At 43.3% G+C, this 21,538-nt stretch overlaps 1 protein-coding gene across 1 annotated transcript in view; it reads left to right on the top strand.

Moving 5' to 3' along the window:
* Window positions 1-4,876: 4,876 nt before the first annotated feature.
* Window positions 4,877-21,538, top strand: part of LANCL3 (LanC like family member 3) — a 29,834-nt gene continuing 13,172 nt past the window's right edge. The window contains exon 1 of the mRNA XM_005516717.3: window positions 4,877-5,422. Within this exon, the coding sequence (XP_005516774.1) occupies window positions 4,877-5,422 (546 nt within the window). The remainder of the gene's footprint in view (window positions 5,423-21,538) is intronic.

Raw genomic sequence — 21,538 nt, 5'->3', positions numbered from 1 at the left:
GAGCAATGAAATGAAGACAGACGGTGCAATAAGTGCAAGAGCTGCAAATGAATGGGCACAGAAATTGATTTTGAAATGTTCTTGGCACTTTCCCAATAAAATATTATCACTGTATTTAAAGAGAAGCATTCCATGCATTGTTTCAGGATTACTAAGAATAAACTCTGGCCTCCTTAATTATTTTCTCTTCTGAGACCTATTTTCAGTTCAGCTGCAACATTTACATAAAAACCAAGCAAACTTCTATGGATTGTCAAAATTAATGGGAAAAAGAATTGTATTTGAGCACTGTGTCTAGTTCTGGGTTCCCCAGGACAGGACAGATATGGAGCTACTGGAGAGAGTCCAGCAAAGGGTCACTATGATTTTAAAGAGCTGAAACACCTCTCCCACAAGGAAAGGCTGAGAAATCTGGGACTGCTTGGCCTGGAGAAGACTCAGGGAGGGAGACTCATCAGTGCAGGGAAACACCTGGAGGGAAAGTGAAAACAGGCCAGAGCCAGGATTTTCCAAGTAGTGCCCACTGACAGCACAAGATGCAAAAGGCACAACTGAAACACAGTTCTGTCTGAACATCAGGAAAAACTTTTTCACTGTGAGAGTGTCTGAGCACTGGCACAGGTTGTCCAGGGATGTTGTGCAGTCTTTGTGCTCAGATATTCCAAAGCTACCCAGACACAGTTCTGTGCAATTGGCCCTAGGTGACCTGCTTGAGAAGGGGAGGGGAGCTGGATCAGAGTGTGGCTGGACCACTTCCAACCTCAGCCATTCTGTCATTCTATATAGGATGCTTTTACCACTTAAAATGTGTCACTCAAAAAAAAAAAATTCTTGAGGAGACTGCAGTATCTTGAATATCCACCTCATTCATTTTCAATGTTAGTTAAGCCAACTGTTTCATTCTTTGAGCAGACAAGAACTACACACACAGAGTCAGGTTATTTTATGCTTTCCTAGATTTGCAGCTGCAAGTGATAGTGCATCAGCATCCCCTGGAGAGTAGTCAGCATTCTGCAGATTTCTAAAAGCATCTAAACCAGGCTGCTCTCAGGTGCACAAAGCTGGACCTGTGTGAATTTACATGATTCTGTGTTCCCTAACCCAGGCTGCTTACTTCTTAGGCAAAACTGAAAACAGCTGGGCTAGAAGGTTCTCAGGAAAAGTCTCATATGAAAGTTTTCACTTTTGTAAACCAAACCTTGTCTTACAATTTGGTAATTTGACAAAACAAAAACAAAACCAAACCAAACACAAAAACAAACAAAACAAAACAACACAACCCCAAACAAACAAACAAAAAAACCCCACCCACCAAAAGAAATCTACTATCAAACAAAAAAAAACACCCCACCAAAACAAACAATTGAGCAAACACCAAAACACTGGGGTGAGGTTTTGCTTATGGACAATGTTGTATTTGTGTGTGTCTGCATGTGTGTACACATCATGTAACACATGGTACTATGAAATATGTGTAACTAAGAGACCCAGACTGGATTAAAGCATGGCCAAGACAGAAATTTTAAAGAAGGTCAAATACTGCAGTAATTTTGATGAATCAGAAGTTGGAGATCTTCCATTTCCGTTATCATGTATCTAACTTCCTTAGCATTGTTAAAGGATAACTTGTTTCTGCAGGTACTAGCTTCCTCAAGGACATAAAAACATTATTATCATTATCATCATTAATTGTATGTAAGACTCCACGACATTTTCTTATCACACTCAGTGTCACAGCCTGAAATCCCAGCAATCTGCATCATTCCTCAGTGTCTGTGGCTGTGCCCAAGGCCCAGACACTTGTTCTCAGCTCCCTTCATCACCTCCATGGGCCTCCTGGTGAGATCCCTGCCCTGGCAAGTAGAAGCGTGGTTTGTTAATAAAAGTCTATTATTTCCATCACAGCAATTATTGAGATCAGCTAACACCAAGGCAATAGCAAAATGTACTAGTTGACTTCAGATATTGATTTTTGTTCCTGTACTTTGAATTGCTTCCAAATACCGGCTGTGACAAAAATCTTGCAATTTAAATCTTGGATATCACCCTGACATCTATTGTAGAAAAGATGCACTTAAGGAAATTCAGAATTTACAATGTATGTTGTACTGACAGACTAATTAATGAGACAAAAAGAAGTTATTTGGTTTAAATAACAACAGTAGAGTGCCCAGTGGGATTCTTTGCTTCCTTACTCTATCAGACAATGCCAGAGCCATGCAGAGAACTGCAGATGAACTGCTGCTCCCTCAAGCATACAAGAGTACTTGTGTTCAGTAGAAATCACTTTGAGCATCAAAAAAATGGGATAACCTGGTGGACAAAGAAACTGTTAATTGTGACAGACATGCCTAAGAGGTCCACCATCCTGTTGATCTGAACAGGCTCGAGCCAAGGGAAGGAAAACCGGGGATAACAATGCCTATGGAAAAAGTTCCAGATAAGGGTGAAGATACTGCTATTTTAGAGTTTTACCAGTTAAGCCAAAACTCTGAATTTCAAATTTCCTGCTCTGCAGAAAGCCCTGGCGTTTGTGAACAGATGAAAAGTGATTCACTCATCACAGGTAGTTCTACATAAAGATACTGAAAAAAGCAATATTCTCTTCAGAGACTCTGTAACAACTGTTATGTTTCTACCTAAGCTGAAACCCTTGCCAAAATTATTCTACCTCTCCAAATGGAAAATGTGACATTTTGTAATAAAAATCAAACAATCAAACCCCAGAAACTTCTAGTCTTGTCTCTTAAGGAAGAGACATGCATGGCTGTCCAAGTACCTATTCAGCATTTTCTACTGTCCCATAATTTCTCATGTTGGCCAATATCTACCATATCTGGTAATTAAGACAGTGTCTCAAAGAAATTCAATTCCTGTTAAATTACTACACTTTATCAATCTGAGTAGTAGACAAAACCTCAGCGTGCTCTTGAAGCAAAAGGTAATTCAGTGCAGCACCAAAACTAATGTGTAATTTTCATTGTGATGAAATGGCAGTGCATGCACCAAAACTTAGGCTATGCTGAAATTTGGTTTGTATTATCAAGTAACAGGAGAAAAAGTTGACCCAGGAAAAGAGATTCTGTTGTGCAATGCCAAGAACATTTCATTTTCAAAACAGGCACTCATATCACTGTCAAATTATCTTTTGAACAGAAACCACAAAACCTTTTGTGCAGCTTTGTAAGTGGAGCCCATACAGAGCAGGGTTTTCTAGAACCAACAGAAATTATGCTGGAAAATCTTTAGCTACACTGTCAACCCTATCAATGGGCACCAAGAGAAGCCAGTTTATGACGGAAAATAACATTAATGAGATGTTCTAGCCATTTGCAGGGCGTTTTCACATTTTCAATGCTCTAGACTGCCAAGGTCTGTGTGCTAGAAACCACATATGGTACAATCGTGAATAAGTCAGAAAACAGGGCTCTAGGGAACACAGTACCAGCACAGACTAGTATGTGGGTATCTGGAATGTAAAATGGCAAAACGGCACTGAAGAGAAGTGAAGAAACCAAAATCAGAGGATGGAAGCAAATATCTCTCTGAGCAGATCATAAGCCACATAAAAAAGAAGGAAAGAGAATGAACAGATCAGTTGAATCAAAAAGAGGGTGTGAAAATGCAAGTGAGGAACTGCACAGGGTTGAAGGTACTAGGATGAAACAAGTAGCCAGCACGAAGCTGAGAGAAGCCAGCCACAACTTCAGAAAGGTCTTTCAGCATCCAAAGAACAGCGCTCTGGCACTTGCTACTGCTGTGCCAGCTGCTGGTTACTGCCTGGAGCCTCCAGCAAGCGGTACCTTCCACCTCTCCTTGGGAAGGCCCTCGATTAATGTGTCTGCATGTCCAGAGAAAGTACCAGAGATTACCAGGCACCCATAAGCCACAGATCTTTGATGAGAAATTCACTTATGGTGCAGAAGTTCACTCCATCAGGGGCAGAAGTGACAACTATGTATTTGTATAATGAAAGAGTTAATCATAATCTTGAAGTACACTTCAAGATTTTCCTTTTTTTCCCCCCCTTTTTCTTTTAAGTGGAATCTATTCACTGACCTAAATTTTCTGTTCCTCATAAGCTCTGTTTGGCTCATGCATGAAGGAAAGGGGCCAAAGATGGCCTTGTGCCACCGCTGGTCTGCTGGGGACTTGCGTAGCTCCCATGTAAATTGGCCTCGGGCTGCCCTCGTTTGGATTTGGCTCCATCCTTCAGCTTTGGCTGCAGCAGCCCCCGAGGGGCCTTTCCTCAGCCAGGAATAACTCAGCAGCTCTCCGGCCACCCTTCCAGCCCCTGGATCTCTCCAGCAGACCCAGCATTTATCCCTGAGCCAAATGGCAGCATCCCTGATAGCAGCGGGGCGGGGGAGGATGGAAAACCCAATTAACCCTTTTTCCTCAGGGATGCAGACGGGTCGGGCAAAGGCGATACACCGGCTTCCCTGTGTGAAGAGCTCCACGGCGGGACGAGCCGGACACCAGAACCGGATCGGTCCCTCGCGTGTCTTAACCCGGCGGTCCGGAGATCCGGGTCCGCCACAGCCACCCCGGGAGGCCACCGAGTAGCGCTCGCCGAGCGCAGGTGGGGCAGCGGCGGCGGGCGAGGAGCGCTGGGCGGGCACTGAGCGCCTTGTGCCGGACCCGGACCGGCTCCGCCGGGGCTCCCGGCCCGCATCGCCCATCGCCCCGGCATCGCAAATCGCCCTCGCCCCCGCCTCGGCAGCAGCGCCTCGCCCGCCCCGTCCGGCAGCGGGAGCGCCCCTTTCCCGCCTCTCCGCTGCCTCCCCGCCCGCCTTCCCCGCGCTCCCTCCGCCCCCTCGGCCGGCAGCTCCCGCCCGCCGCTCCCCGCTGCGCAGAGCGGCCGCGCCGGCGGGGGATGGAGAGCCAGCGCTGCTTCGCCAACCGCTTCGATGACTACCCGGGCAGCCCCGCGGCGGCGCCGGACAGGGACGCGGCGGTGCCGCTGGTGACGGCCACCATCGAGCGCATCCTGCGGGAGCTGCCGCCCCTGGGCGGCCCCCGCGGCTGCCCGGGCGGGCTGTACGGCGGCGTGGCCGGCGTGGCCTACATGCTGTACCACGTCGCGCAGTGCCCGCTGTTCGCGCCGTCGCGGGACTCGTACCTGCGGGCCGCCCGCCGCGTCGTGGACGCCTGCCTGCGCTACCAGGAGGGATGCGGCGAGGCCGACGCCGATACCCGCGCCGCCTTCCTGCTGGGCGGCGCCGGGGTGTACGCGGTGGCCGCGCTGGTCTACCGCGCCCTGGGGCTGCCCGACTACGCGCGGCCGCTGGGCAAGTTCAGGGAGCTGAGCGAGGTGTGCGCCCCGCTCTCCTTCCTCGAGTGCGGCTCCGACGAGCTGTTCGTGGGCCGCGCTGGGTACCTGTGCGCCGCGCTGGTGCTGAAGCAGCGGCTGGGCATGGAGGTAAGGGCGGGCCGGGGGCAGCGGGGGCGGTCACCGGGGCGGCTTTCCGCCGGGCCGGGACAGTGCCCCCGGTGCTAGAGGGGCACGCAGCCGTGCCGCGGCTGTCTGCAGCTTGCACTTTAGGGAACCAGCTTCAGAGCCCCCGGGGAGCGAGTTCCCCGGTAGCTGTTCCTCCTCAGCGCTCCTCCCCGCAATGAAAAGATGCGGCTTTGGCCAGAGGGAACGGGATGGGGTCCCCGCTGTGGAGCGGAGCCCTGCATCCCGGGACACGCCGAAAGCATCAGTTGTTGGTTGCCGGGTGATGAATTACTTGGCAGAAGCCACCCCGGTCTTTTCAAGAGTATTTCCGTAAAATTAAGTGGGTGAGAAAAGAAATAGCTTGAATAAAACAGAGTGAGGAACCCTGTAATACTAAGCGGTGCTGTGCTGTAATTTCTAAGCAAGGAACCAGAGTTTCAGAGGCATTTGGTCTTGCTAACCCCAGCATACAGACTTTTGGAATTCTGGCCGTGTATTTTGGTGCTTTTCATGAATGAGAGCAGGGATTTTTTGCTGTAAGCATGAGATGTGGTTATGATTCAACACAGTGTTTGATTCAGTAGTCGGGACTTTACCCCAGGACATTGTCATTGTCAGTACAGTTCAGCTGACAATTCAGAGCTTCCACTGATTATGGGATAATAACTATTGCAACTGATTGTGTTTGCTGTGGTGATTGTTACCAAGTGGTCAGTGTGGTATCTGAGCAGGCAGTTGGTAGATTTTTTTTGCCTTGTCCTCTTGTCAAGTCCAATCTGTGTTTCCTTGGTTAATCACTGATTTGCAAGTTCATATGCTTCTGGCTTTGTTCCCTCCCAGGAGAGGAAGCAAGATGTATTTATAAGTAAATAAATGATGTAAAAACCAGTGGCTCTGCCCCATCCAATACCAGTCATTGCAACTGGAGTCTGAGGAAATTCACTTAATGGAGGTCTCAGGAGGCTTGAGGGTATCCAGAGAAGCCAGGAAGAATGTTAAGTCAGTTAAATACTGTGATTGCCTTGAGCTAAAATCTGTAACCACACTAAGCATTTCAAGTAGCATACCAAGCCTGCTATTACCTTGTACAGGATTGTCTGACAATCATAACCATAAACATGGTTCTGTTATTTGCAAACATAACCAAACTCTTCATTTTGATGGCCTTTCCCATGGCAGGAAAGTTTTGTAGACACATCACAATCCATTGTGCAGCAGCACCTGCCTGAAGGGATGGTTTCTCATGGAGAAAGAACCCTGTTGGTTCTGTTTGCACTGGGCAAGTGTGTCCAGCACCCTTGTCAGTGCTTATGATGATGTTGTGACATTCCAGCAGGAGGAGGTGGCATTCTGCACTCTACTGCTTTATTTAATGCTTTTTCCATTTGGCTGACATCCCTGAGAGCAATTGCTAAACAGTTGGGAGAGTGGGTGCAGTCACCTCTCACAGGCAGCGTGAGCAATGGGAGAGCTCTCCTTTATTTGCTTGCTTGGTGAAAAATTGTGCTAAACACAGCTGTAAAGAGTTAAACATCCCTACAGATAAGCACAGGTATGCACTTACTGTGCAATCTATTTAGCAGATGGGTTAATTGCTATTTTGCCAAAAAAATGTATCCTGTGACCCCTTGCTGATGTTTTAATTGATAAGCTAATGTCCTTCTATAGTATTATTTCTTCTGTCAAATGCATCATAATTTTAAATGCATAGTGGAAGAAACAAAGCACACCATTAATCATTAATAAAATAAAATTAAACTTTTTAATTTTAATAAAGATTTTAAAAACTTGCAACTGAAATATTTTGCTTCTTTGTGAGGAGAATTACAATTTCTAGTCTGTATGTACTCAAGCTTGAGCAAAATTTGTGTCCTTTGATAAATATTCCCAGCCTACTACAGAATTATTTTAATTAGTACATTGCCAGACCAAACCCTGCATCTTTTTACAAATGAAGAAAGGGATGCCCAGAGAGAGTTCATGTAATTTATTACTCAAGGTCAAACTGTAAGCCAGGTACATCCCAGAATAGAAGCAATATCTTGTGATTCGAACCGCTGGAAAATGCTACCTCCTGTAATTTGATTGTGCACAGCCTCACATGGCTCATTGCAGCATGTTTTCTTGTTACCCACGTTCTGCTTTTTTTTTTGTGCTTTTTTTTTTGTGCTTTTTTTTTTGTGCTTTTTTTTTTGAGGACACTGAGCGAATATTTCCAGCACAAACTGAAATCCATTCCTTACAATGAAACACAGCCGCTGCAGCCCGCATGGTTTTTTCCTCTGAAGGAGTCAAATGGTGACCTATATATGAGAAATCGCTTGTCCTTGAAAAAAACCTTTTGAGGGAATTCTATAATTTATGTCTTGGGTTTGTTTTTTGTTTAATCCAGGCAGGGACGGAAGGAGACAGCTTTATTTCAGCAAACTCAAGTTTAGCTCAGATGTTTTGCCTCAATACTTCAATTTCTTGCTAAAGATTCCTGGTGTCTTTAAGCTCCACATGTTCTTCATGAAGTTAATGGACTGTCCTGATGGATCCAGTCTGTTGGATAACACCGACCTCATGTGAAAAAGGCATTTGCATTCAGCTGGTTTTCAGATTTTTAGGCTAATACAGCATTTTTCCCTGATTAATTAATTGGGACTTTTTGCATGAGTAAGGATTACTTCAGCAGTCAAGGCTTAACAGGATTTGACTTTCATGATGCACTGTGCATTAGGAAAGATGTTTATTTTCATCCCTTCTTTGATTTCCAGTATATTGCAGTCAGTGCATCCCAGACACAGAGGGATAAAATATTGTTTTGGCAGAAGAAATGTGTCGTTTGTATAAGGTGAATATACTTTAGCTGTCCTTTACTGCTGTGTTTTCACCATTCAGAGGGAAAAATTTTCTTTTATTCTCTCTTAAGTACATCTTTTTCTAATGCTTGTAGTTGGTTCATTGTGTGTCCTTGGGGAAATCTGTCAGTCCTGCTTTTAATTACCTTCACTCACTCTCTGCTTGGGCAAACAGCAGTAAGACAGTTAAAATGGTGGTCCCATCCCTCTGTTTGGATGATATTTTATCCTCTCCTCGATTTTTCTCTGTGGTGCTTCTGTCCCATTTCATGGTTGATGGAGCATGGTGTGCCGCGGTCGTTGCGCTCCCTTCTGGCAATGTAACTGTCAGATGACAGAGGAAAAGGTACGGAAGTTCAAGTGGCTCCTTGTATTACCATCTGCTAAAGATGTTGCTGCCTTTTAGCACAGCTTGGGTTATCTTTTAATAACTGACTGTATGGATGGGCTCAACTGATTTCCACTGGCTTGGGGTTGCAGTAGCACAGAACAGCAGTGGTGCCCTGTAGGAGACAGGGCAGCATTTTGCACAGCCTGTGCTGTGATTCCATTGGAGACCCTGGTTCCAAAAGACTTCAGGGACCCTGTGAGAGACCCTTGCTGCAGCTGCAGGGGTGACAGGGTGAACCAGCACACTGTGGCAGCAATGTGGCCAAACCTGTTTCCTCCGGGACTGAGGCACTGGGGAGTCTCAAGAGCCTGTAGAGGCTCTCTCATAGCACAGTGGTTAAGCTTCCTGTCTCTGTGGCAGAGGGACATCTCAATTTCCTTTTCCAGCCAGTACTAGGTTGTGAGCTGGTGTGCATTTCCAGGGGTGTTATCCTGTCAGAGTGTGCACAATTCTGATATTCTGATATTCTGTCATATGGCCCAGAAAGGGCCATGGTCTTTCTAGCTGGACCCCATTGAGTGTAGGGCCCTACTGAAAACCATTCTTATCCTGGCTGCCATTTGTCACCAGAGCCTCTTTAGTCTTGGACCTCAGGAGATTGCAAATCAAGCTCAACGAGTACACCAGTTCTGTACAAAAGCAGGAGCAGCACTGCTGTGGGATGTCTGGGATCCGGGTGCCAGAGCAAGGGAAGTGTCAGGTGTTATTTTAAAAGGCAGTGGAATGGATGGTTGTTGCAGTGTGTGGAACTGGGTCCAACCAGTGTGTATTTTGTAATATTCTGGATACAAATGAATGAAAACTATTTTCTTTCAGCTCCTCAGACAGTTCTAGATGATGTTATTGGTTCCTTAGAGCCTTCCCTTCAGATAGTCAGCGAGTGTTTAAAGACCATTATTGTAGGCTGCTTTGCTCCACTTTTTCCTTTTCTTTCAATCTCTTAGGAGAAAATTGGAAAGTGTGAGAGGAAGAATCTTCCTGAGTCTTGCCTAGAACATGTTCATTTGCAACTCTTTAACGTGGAATGTAGATGTATTAATGCTGAACATAGTGTTTCTGAAAGGTATACAAATTAAAGATCTTTGAAGGGAGAGCAGCAAAATACCCACAAAACTGATGCTCCTCCAAGTGCCTAGTGCAGAATCCCTGTGTCAGGCTTTTAATCTCACCTGCACCTGAAAGGGGAGGGTTGGCCTTTGAGGTGAGATTTCATTCTTTCACTGTGGCCGTTAAAGTCCTTTCTCTCTGTGGAAGAATTTGCCAATTTATGTGAAACGTTGTGGTGTTTGAAATGTCTGATATTGTGGTGCTAGCTAGGACTGTGCTGATTTCATTATTTAATTTCACACAGGCCACTACACAGCCAGGATGTCTTTTTTTGCCAGAGGATTAAAATGAGTTAACAGTAAAGATAAAATCTTTTTATTCTAGCCTGCCTCTTTTAAATGTACAGTCTCCTAGCCATGGTTTCCAAAATTACACACAGGGGATAAATTTTGCATTGGTTTGCTTAAATTGATGAATTTAAACCAGCCATTGAAAACCGTGTTTTTCTAAAGTAAACTGTAAAACAAAGGGAATTATTAGAATCTGGATTTTTTTTTTTAAGGAACCTGAAATAATTTGGGTATACATTTCAGCATTTTCCTGTTTCTCTTCAGCAAGCCAGTGCAAGTCTTTTTTATTTTAACAGCCTTCAGATTGGGAGATGGGAACATCTTGATAATGGCTGGATTCAGTTCAATGCAGTGGACCCTGAATATTCAGCTGTAGAGTAAAAGTAGAAAACCAGAGCTTGAAAATGTTGAATTTCAAGTGCAGTGTTTACCAGCCAGCAAAAAAACCACTGTAATACGGACTGGATCCTGCTGAAATTGGAGGTTTGATTGACATAAGTTAAGTGACATAAGTTATGGATTCTGCTGCAGAAATACGGATTTCAACCACTTATAGCTGAAGAGCGGTATTAAAAAGACAGTTCTGTACAAAAGCAGTGCTGTGTCTCTGTACCTCTTTGTGCTGTTGGAGAACGTTTGCCTATACAGCAGCATCTTTCTGCTGAAAAAGCAGCCCAGGTGGTAATACTGATGTTATAGTAAGAGACATTTTTTTTTAAGAAAAAAGGAAATATATTTATGCAGAGGCATCTCTTGTATCTGGAATAGATCTCTACTTCCCCATCCTTCTCCTGACTCCTTTAAATTTCATATGCCAGCATTTAACTATTAAATTTTGTTAGTTAAGTCACCTTCCTCATTTTCCCCATGGAGATCTTTGAGGTCACCCTTTGGAGTTGGTCGGTGCAGAGGTGTTGAAGGCAGGGTCCCTGCCCTCTGCAGTGCTGCCTCTGTCTTGAAGGTGAGACCTGCAGAACAAAGCTCAGGAACTGAAATGAGGGCATGTTTGTGGAAAGGTGCTGGGCAGTTACTTGGACCTGTGGAGTGTGTCTGGTGCCTGAATCTCTGGAAGCATCTGGAGCCATCATTGTTTGAAGCAGGGGATCTCTCTGGCAGGGAGGTGCAGGGCAGGGCTGGGAGCTGCTGTTTTTCACAGCATGTGTTACTTGGGCTCACTTTGGTGGCACACTTTATTGCCTTGGGTTTTCAGATTTTTGTGTGTTGTATTTTATGCGTACACCAAAGAACTTTATTACATTACTGTGTTTCTACAGGTAGCAATATTTGACACTGATGTTTTCCCCTCATGGTTTTTTTCCTGGTTCTTACACAGGACCAAAAGCCACCAGTTAGCTGTGTTAACTCACAGGTAGCACTGGATGACACAGCAGAAAGGAAGAGTGTGCATATCACACATGCTTATGAGGTGGAGTGTGTGGAGGCAGAGACAGGCAGGCATGGGGAAAAGAGATGTTTGACAGAGGCTGAACAGAGAGGCAAAGAAAGAGACAATTTAAAAATTATTTAAAAAGCAAAAGAACTAGTTGCTGGCAAAAACAGAAAAATGGAAAGGTGCAGGGGGTAGCAGAACTCAAGGCTGAAGGGAAAAAAGCAAGAAACAATGTAGTCCCCAGAGCAGGGGTGATTTAAAACTAAAATCAAGTTCTTTGACAGACTGGTGGAGATCTGATGGCCAATGTACTCAATTTAGAAGAAGGTAAAAGTTCAACAGAACAGTAAACACAGGGAGAAGAGGACAAGCAGAGGAGTAAGCTGCATTTTGTTAAGGAAAATTACTATTTTTGTCTGCTTGTTTTTTGTTTGTCACTCTTCTGTCCCCATATTCTCTTAGCATACGCTCATACATTTACAAAAATAGCTGTCATCACATTCAGTGCTTACAAATCAGAGCACAGCCTTATGTGTTATATTCCATATTTTCTTTAAGGAATGACTGAGAGAACTGCTGATGTCTGGAAGCAAATACAAGCTTTTTCACAAACACTGCTGTACTTCTGACACTGATATTTTCCTGTTACATATAATACTATAAATCAATGTGTAACCTAAACAGTAATGCTGTTAGTAAACTTTACTTTGGTACCAAGCTAAAGAAGCAGGAATATGAAGGACTGAGCTGCATGAGGGAGGAAGAAAAGAGCACCAGACTGACAACAGTTACTTTGTAATAACATTCTCAGCACTTCACAACACTGAGATAGAGGAGTAAAAGTAAATCTGTAAGTTCCTCTGTGGCCATTTAATATACATTGTTAGAACATTAGATTTTTATGTAAAGGTGTAGCACAGTGATGCACCACAACTGGCAGGGTGCAGATGTAAAAAAGATCCACTCCCTTTGTCTCGTCTTCATTAAATCAGTAGATCCCACTTTCTCTGTTAATTCAGCTGGACAGTCTTGAAATCACCCTACAGCCCCATTGGCAGGCTGTGTAAAGATTGCAGAGCAGGTTCTCAGCCTTGCCTCCGAGCAGTATTGAAGCTCTGTTGAGAGGCTCAGGGAGCCAATCAAGATGAGCAAATCCCATGGTCCTGCTGTCACCCAACTTCTCTATTCTACCCCTTTTCTAAAAAAAATGGAATTCAATATATGCAATTAGGTCACTATTTTTGATAAGATGATCTGTCAAAATATGTCTTTGTCTGTGTCTGTCAAGGCAGGGAATTCTTTGACCATTGACAAGCATGAGATTAAGCACCGAGTGATGTTGTGTAACCTTCTGTCCAGTCCATTACAGCAGAGCTCAGGGATGATATCTTGTCAAAAACAGTTATTTCTTATCTATGTTATAGGCTTATTTTCAATTGATAGTTAGTGAGCTGGAGTACCATGGCAAAATAATTAAAATAGCTGTTTCATTTTAGGCAAGCATGATCAAAAAGTATTTTAATAGCAGTCCAAGCTGTGGTTGAGTCATTTGGTGTTTCTCAGCTCAGTATATTTTGATGTCTGAGAGAAGACCCATAAATCTATTTTTGCAGTAGATCAGCATTCCTGAATTCTTCATTTTAATGGCTTGGTATCTCTTGTTGAAGAACAGTGGATCATGAGTGAGATGGAATGGATGTCTGATAGCATTGAATTATCTGTGAGGAAAAAAAATGAGGCAGATAAATACACCTTCTGTCTGTCCAAGGCATTTAGTTATTTTGTGTGGCTAATCTTTTTTCTTCACAGGATGCTTCCAGTCCCTCATTGGCACAATGTTAACATGGTTGAGGATTATAAATTGGGAATGTGCTGGTCATATCTAGATTTCAGCATCAAGGAAATGAAAGCTGCTGTTAAAAGTGTGTGGTCTGGGTCTAGAAGAAGCACAGGACAAAGCAGCTCTGTGCTGGTGGGTCAGTGCAGAATTGGAAGATGGTAATTATTGCATATTCCATACTGGTGGCGTTCTGCAGTTTGTCTGCTCTGTCCTGACAACCAAATAATATCCCTACCACAGAGCTGACAGGGACCTTGGGAGGTAATTTAGGCTGCCACCTAGCCCACAGGAAGGTGTACCTGTGCCTGTCATTCCTGGCAGCCCCTCCCTGACTTGCTCTTCATACCCCAGGCAGTGATGAGGGATCCGCAGTCTGCCCTGGATATCTGACAAACTGCTTTGTTAGAAAGTCCAGCCTAATGACTAATCTGAATCTTGCTGTAATTTAAGCCTGATTTTCCTTGTCCTCTCCATGGAGAAATAGCAAGAAACTGTTCCTCTCTGCAGAAGCTCTTTTTATTATAATTCAAGACTATTACAATTTTTGCCCTTATTTTTTTCCTACCCTAAACAATCCTAATCCTTCCAATTTTCCCATGTGTGTCATGTTTTCTACATCTCTGGTCATTCCCATTGCACTCTGCCAGTCTCCCTCCAGCCTTTCCTGAAGAGTGCCAGAAATTGGGCACATGGTTCTGGCAAAGGCCTTTCTAGTTCAGCAAAGAGATAACTCTGTTTCTTCCAGGTCTTTTTTCCATATACGGAGCTGAGTAAGGTGTTTGTATCTCACACCAGCGTGACACTGACTCACCTCCAGCTCATGACCTGCTATTATCCAGCAGCCTTTTAATGGGCTGCAGCTCATGGACAGGTATTCTTTAGGAAAAGTGTCTGAACAAGTGAAGTAGGTAGGGGTCATGTGGAGACGGGGGATCATTGAACACTGTGCTATGATATGCAAGATGAGAAGCTTCTTCAGCTGAAGGAGCTTTGTGTCATTAATGCCAACTAGAGAATCTCTTTTCCTTTGTTCCCTGAATAAAACTGGGAATATGTTATTCTGCATTGTAGGCTGAGGTGTGCCATTACATCTCCAGGGGACATCTGTGAAGTGATAAGAGTTCTTTTGTGGAAGTACACTTGGAACAATACATTTGAGAGGGCTGTATTAAGTAAATTATTTTGTCTGCATTAGAAATCAAGGACTAAGTGAAATCTGAAGTGTCTTGAGGTTAAATTTAGTCTGTTCTTGTGATTTACTTTAGTTGCTAATGTAAAGATAAGGCTCAGTGTTGTCTTTTCTTTTTGCCATCTGTGAAATGGCTAATGCTATACTTGCTTTAGTTTTCAAAGACTAAGCCAGTGATAAAATAGTCAAAATTCCAGTTACAATAGCAATGGACTGCAAGATACACATTCCAAGTGGAGCTGTTTAAATTTGATCTAAGTTGGTCAAATATGAACTCAGGGAAAATTCTTAGCAGTAGAACAGAAAAAGAAACTTGTTCAGGCTCTTTAAATAAATATTGATTTGTCTGTTTTTGGCCTTGCAGAGCTGAATCAATCATGAACTTTCTTATGCCAAACTGCCATTTTCATCCATACATGTTTTTTATTACACCATCAAAAACGCCTGGAAATAATGCTAATTTAACTGCTACACATCCAGAAGACAAAACACAGAGTTGTGGTGTGGATGCACTTGTCCTGCTTCAATTTTGTTCTCTAAGCACTGTGGGACTGCTATCTTATTTTGACAAAACAAATATTTTAAATAAAAACAAAACGCAGCTCAGCTGAGTCAAACTTGGACTTGAATCTAAGGGTCTCTAAATGAATAAAATCGACACCATCTATCTGAACAGTGGATGAGCATACTCAGATTTGGATTTGGCTCAATTGTAGGGTTAAAACTTGGCCACAGCTGGAAGGCACCTCTGGACATGTTCTGGTCCAGCCTCTTGCTCAGAGCAGGGTCCACAAGAGCAGATTGCCCAGGGCTGTGACCACTTGGTTTTGAATAGCTCTGCTTGGTGCCTTTCCTAGGCAACCTGTTCATGCCCTTGGCCACCCTTACAGTAAAAGGCTTTCTTTTTATATTTAAGTAGAGTTTAGTTTAGTAGAGTATAGTTCACATTTTTATATTTAAGTAGAATTTTCTGTCAGTGGGCACTGCTAGGAAGTGGCTCTGGCACCTCTGCTCTCCCCTATCAGGTGTTTATACACATTGATGAAATCTCCACAGAGCCTTCTCTTCTCCAGGCTGAGCAATCCCTGAGTTAGTACATGGAAAAACCACACTCGTTCCTGCTCTGTTTGCCTCTTTCCCCCAAAAGCTGGCTGACATTGCCATTCCACCTCCTCTGACTTCCTCTAGTACTTTGAATGGGTGAAGGATTGCAGTTTTTTTCTCTTGTAGTTGCAAGCAGGGAAATCCAGAAGCGTCAAAAGGACCCACTCAGCACCACGGTCTTCTTGTCAGTCTTTATCAGTATCAAGGAAGGGCAGAATCTTCTCTTAGTAGCTAAATATTAAGGTTTGACAAAATCATTCCTGGTTCTGACAGGTAATTGGGAAGTTTGTGGATCTGAAAAGTTTTGGTATAAAGATTTATTTTTTCCTCTAGTTTAGTGGATGCTGCAGCACAAAGGCTTCTCAAGGGCCTCACAGCCCTGCAGCTCAGAGTGTCTGTCAGTGAAAATGCCAGGATGATTGTAGGAGGTAGACCATGCCCCACCATTGAAAGAAGACAGGAAATACCCTGAAAGTGCCTGTGCCCCTGCACTGCAGGAACATTATCTCCTGACTGTCAATCAAACACCTCAGGCTGCTGTTTGCCAGTGGAGGAGGAGAGTTCCCTGTCCCATGTGGTGTGTGGGCAGCCAAGGATGCATCTGGGGAAAAAGACAAAACCTTTTTCTGAAAGCTGAATTACAGGCCAGGGGATGATAAAACATTCTTCCCGGTGTCTGCAGATGGCCAGAACACCCCTCAAGCACGGGGGCTGTGAGGGACGTTCTTTTCTGTCGTTATTTTCGTGGAATCTTTCAGATTCTGCATGACAGACATCAGACGACTTCAGCATCCTTCTGGGCCCTTGAAGTGAAGCTGTTTTATTCCAAGGGCATCAGAATATTAAGCACACAAAATAGGGTATGAAAGGCATCTGGTAAAGAGTTCTAAATACATGTATTTTGACCTAACAAGCTTGCCTTGGAAAACACACTTTGTGATCTGTAGGTCCAGAAACCGCTGTGTGGGGCCCTCCTGTCTCACTTTGCTCAGTTCCTCCTGTGGGGCTGCAGAGAACAGTCATGTAAAATGACAAATCCTGCACTCAGTGCTCCCAGGGCAATGTGTGTCATCTGTAACATGAGGTAATAATAATTCCTGTTATTTAATTACATGGAAGCTAATGGCCAAGTGCTGTGAATATTTCTTTATTACTGTTGGCAGTGGTGTGATTTGTCTCATGGCTCTTATTCTTCCTCCTTGCTGTGTGAGGTTTGAACTCTTAGAGTAATCTGAACTGTTCCTTCTGACACAGCAGTCTCTTTTTCCCATAGTCTGCTTGGTTTACTGAGAACTGAGAAAAAGTAGCACAAAGGGAAGACTGATAAAATTTTCCTAATTCTATTATAGTAGCAAATGGCAATCTTTCAACTAGGAGAAAAGTACAGATAATAATCCCATTACTTACCAAGTAAGCTACGTTTTAAAGAGCACAGTATTCCACATTTCCTCAAATAAATCCCATGACTCTTACTCTGCCCTTGAAATGTGGCAGTGTTGAATTATAAGTGACTGTCTGTATTTGAAATACAACTTGGATTGTATTTGGAGTTATGGGCGTATTTCCAGGCAATGCTAATGGCACTGTATGCCACTGGAAACTCTTTTGTTACTCTCTTTTGCTTCAGAGCCATCTTGTCAATGTGCCCTGGAGTATCTGTGAGCCAAATACAGAACATCAGGTTTTTTACTACATCAGGCTGCTACCACAGTCTAAGGATAGAGTAAAATTCAGATGACTCAGAGGACTTGATCACCTTCATCTGGTTTTCCTGCATTATGTTGTCAGCATTCTTCCTGTAGCTTTAGTTGATATTTCTATTCAGGGGCTTATTGGCATGGCACAAATTGCAGATCATCACACAAAGTGAAATTGGCATGATGCCAGCATGGAGTTCTCTAGAATTCCCCCTGCTTGAAGGCAGTGCTGGTGCTACATCAGAGTGGCTGATTTATGCCTTAGTTAGCCTGTGAGTGATGCTGTTGGTCATTTACCTCATTTAACTAATTTCACAGGTAGCCACATTGTTCCTCAGCAGCAAATATTTAGACACACTTCCAGGTGCCACATGCCTCACAAAGACCTGCGTAGTAGAACTGTGCATATAAAGTAGCATGACATAGAATAAAGAAGTCTTTTGAGACAAGCAAGATCACTTGTTGTAAACAACAGAATCATAAAATTAGTGGCTGATGAAAGTAGCCAATATCTTGTTTAAATATGAATAGATCTTTTGATGCATTGTCAAAGATAATCTTCTTTGAAAACTTAATTCATGCTGGCTTGGATGGGGACATGGTGGATTTGGAATTGGCTGAAAGACCACAAGCAAAGCTAATCATAAGTACTAATAAAGGACTGATGTAGCAACCAGCCTTATTTATTATCTTCATTAATGATCCAGAAGAGGCTGATATCTGGATAAGAGTTGCTTTGGCATTTAAACTGAGGCAAGTGCCAGACATTATGCACAGGCAGAGGGAGATTATGAAAACAGCTCAAGAGATCAAAAAGTAAGATAAAACAAGGTTTATTTTTATTTTTTAATGTAAGCACTTGTATCTGCAAAGAAATATCTATAATACTTATCCTGTATGCTAGGAACAAGCTAAGATCCAAGTAAGGTGGATGACAGGGCCTGAGTTCAACACTTTAATATAAAATTCTCCTTGTGTTCCTTTGCATTTATTCTCCATGGGAATGAACAGCTAATATCAATGAAAAGCCATAACCAGTTCTTGTTATCACATCGTAGCATCCACAAGGTCAATGCCATTTTGGACTCCCTGCACAGCTGTACCATCCAACAGAGATATTATGTATTGACTCTCTGTGATTCCTCAGACCTTTCCATTGCCTAAAACTCACCTGGGATGCCAAGACATCAAAAGTTTTGTAGTCAAAACTTTCCCAGGCTGGTGAATGATGTTGGATATGCTTAAATGTCCAAGGCACCTGATTTATGCCCTGGAAATCTTTCTGGGCATCTTTTGATAGGCATGCAAATCCCGAGAGTGCTGTGTTGAGGGTCACATAAGCAATGCCAAAATTCATAAGCCAACAGGTACATCACTCACCATCTCTGGATCTCAGATTTATAGTGCTGTCTTTTCTGCATGGTATTTATGCAACACCCTCCAGTCTTCCCACAGATAGTGGCAGTTTGCACTCCATCTCACTGGCCATAACTCTTCTCTATATCCTCCAAATGAGGCTGTAAAGCTGTGGCTGGGGAGCACATCCCACCTAGCTCATCCCTCCCAGTTTGCTGGAAGTGCTCTTCTCACAGAGCCCCGGGGGTCTGACCTGCTGCAGAGTAAAAGCAAATTTGGCATCGCATCTTTTCCCACTAGCAAGGGCAGAATGTGTTCACCTCTTGTTACCCATACAGGTTTTAAGACCAAATGGGCTGAGAAAATTACAGTACAAGTGAGGGTCTTCCTTTTTATATGCAATAACCTTGAGATTTCATCAGAGATCTGGTAATTCAAATTCACCTCCCTTCTTTTTGTGACACAGTGCAGTGATTTAAGCTGATGCCTCTAAGTGGAGTGTGCTGATGGCTGGAGCATCTTATTGCACCTCTGATTGAAATTACTCCCGTTTAATACTCGAACATTCTTCAGAGCACGGCCTGGAGGGAAGTGCCCCAAGCTCTGTCTTTATCACCTGAAGTGACAGCATGGGAAGAAACTGTTTCAGCATGGCAGAGGCACAGTAGCTGCACAGCAGGTTCAAATGACAGTTTTCAAACTGTTTCACACACAGCACAGCATGGACAGTTGGATGCTTCCACTTGATTGCAGTGAGGAGCACTACAGTGTATAAACAAATCTTTCTCCTTCAAGATTTGTTTCCAGTGCTCCATCTGGTTTAATGTCTTGTACCAGTGCTAGATGACTCAGCTACACAAATGTCTGTGGAAAGTGATTCTGAAATGTGTTTGTAACATGCCTAACCTGCTTTTTTTAAGGACTGGTTTTATGCTCTGAAACACAAGGGTTTATTTTCCTTCCAGAATGGATGGGCTCAGTTCTGGGAGTTGATTCTATGACTTGGCCTTGCAACATCTGGCAGTGTTGTGACCCATCCCTGAAGGCAAGAGTTCTTGTTAATAGATCCCTTGGGACAGATAAGAATGAAACAACATTGAATGATTGGTGTTTGTAAATGTATATATACATAGGGCTTATTTTGGAACAGTTTGGTTGCAAAGGAGAGCAGGTATGTGGCCATAAAATAATAATTTTGGTTATTATTATCTATAGTAAATTTAGAAACAAAAAACAGAATATAAATAAAATAGAATAAATATATATATAATAAAATATAAAATAAAAATATAAAAATATAAATAAAATAGAAATAAAAGCATAAAAATAACACTTAAGTAAATGTATGAGGGGGAAAAAAAAAAGCATAAGAGTAGAAAAATATCCCACCAATGGGTCCTTCAATGAGACTTGATTGTTGCAATTTTGATGCTCATTGGTTGAAGTGATGGTCACAGTCTTGATGCATTGGGGGTGGGGGAAGCCAAAACACAAAGTTCAATGGGTTAATGTGTGCTTGGGCTTGGTGAGAATGCCCAGGTGCCTTCCCTGGTGGGGGAACTGTCAGTCCTTGGGGGGAAAGCCTCAGAAATGAGCCTGGGGGTGCTTTGGGGGTCTTTGATGTTATATGACCCCTTCTTTCTTTCTTCTCAGGTCAACCTGGGTGAGCCAGTTATGTCCCCTCAGAGGGGATGAACACCCTCAGGACATTTCCCTGGGTTAGCAGGTGGAGTTTTACAACTGAGGGAGAACAACTGGCAGGATAAAAAACACTATCCCACTTTGCAGGACTTGCCTCTTACCTGGCTCAAAGCCTGGCTTGTAGCCCTCAGTGGTGGGTGCTCACACCCTCTGTCTTAGGGGGACCAGAGGCTTCACCACCACACACCCAAAAATTCACTGCCTGCCCTCAGGGGCTGCAAACCCAGCCCCAGCAAAGCACAAATGGGAAATTGTTTGAGTCATTAACCATTAACATTCCAGTCTCTCACTGTCAGGAATAAATGTTCTTACACTGTAATATTGGATGAGTTGAAAGGTGATAAATTATTTATTTACACAACATGGGCTCTGAAGAATTCAAATTTAATTCAGTTGGAGTGGTGGAGCACTTCTGGCAGCTAAGTCAAAGATCTTTCTAAAAATTCTTAATTATAGAAGAGTTCGGTTGGTTTGTTAAAATTGCACAGTGTAAGTGGACTCAGCTAAATTTTGCAGAAATAATTTCTCTAGCTTATTGAGTCTTGGGGGAGCAGAGAGATATTATGCCTTTAAACTTGCAGCTTTTCATAAACTATCATTTTGTTTGTATATTGCGAGATAAAATAATTTTTTGTGTTCTCTAACACATTATCTCCTTTAAAACATTACCTCCTGTCCAGAAAACAGATGTTAGCTTCACTTAGAAGAATTTCTTAATTACATCTAAAGTACTTGTTTCTGCCTGACTTCTCATTTTGTTTATTTTGATAATGGGAGAACAGACCCAGAGAATTATCCAAAGAAAGAACAATCACTGCTAAAGTGGCTGTAAAATAATCATTTCAGACTTACTTTCATGCATCCTAACACTCTCTTTGCTTTCTGCAGTGCTGCAGTACATGGAGCAGAGACAGCAGACCTGTTCACAGCACTGAACACATTGTCACACGCAGTTTAGGTCCTTCTGCTCCGTAAGTGTCAGATTTGGAGGGGCTCAGGGACTCCTCTGAGCTGGTACCTGTATTACACAGCCACTGTCATTCCATGCATCCTTAGGTAGCATGTTATGATGGAAGCCCAAGCTTTTATTCATTTTAAATGTGGAAGAAAACCCCATTGCATTGAAGGCACTGTATTTGGGAGCCTCTGATGCTGACAGCAACTGTGTTCTCTTTCTGAACCTTAATTTG

Source organism: Pseudopodoces humilis, chromosome 2 (genome assembly GCF_049639895.1).
Source record: "Pseudopodoces humilis isolate 2021_Gansu_Grassland_sample_001 chromosome 2, ASM4963989v1, whole genome shotgun sequence".
In the NCBI taxonomy this organism is placed as follows: Eukaryota; Metazoa; Chordata; class Aves; order Passeriformes; family Paridae; genus Pseudopodoces; species Pseudopodoces humilis.
Note: the sequence above shows the minus strand (reverse complement) of the source record. Positions and strands in the feature narration are given on the sequence as shown.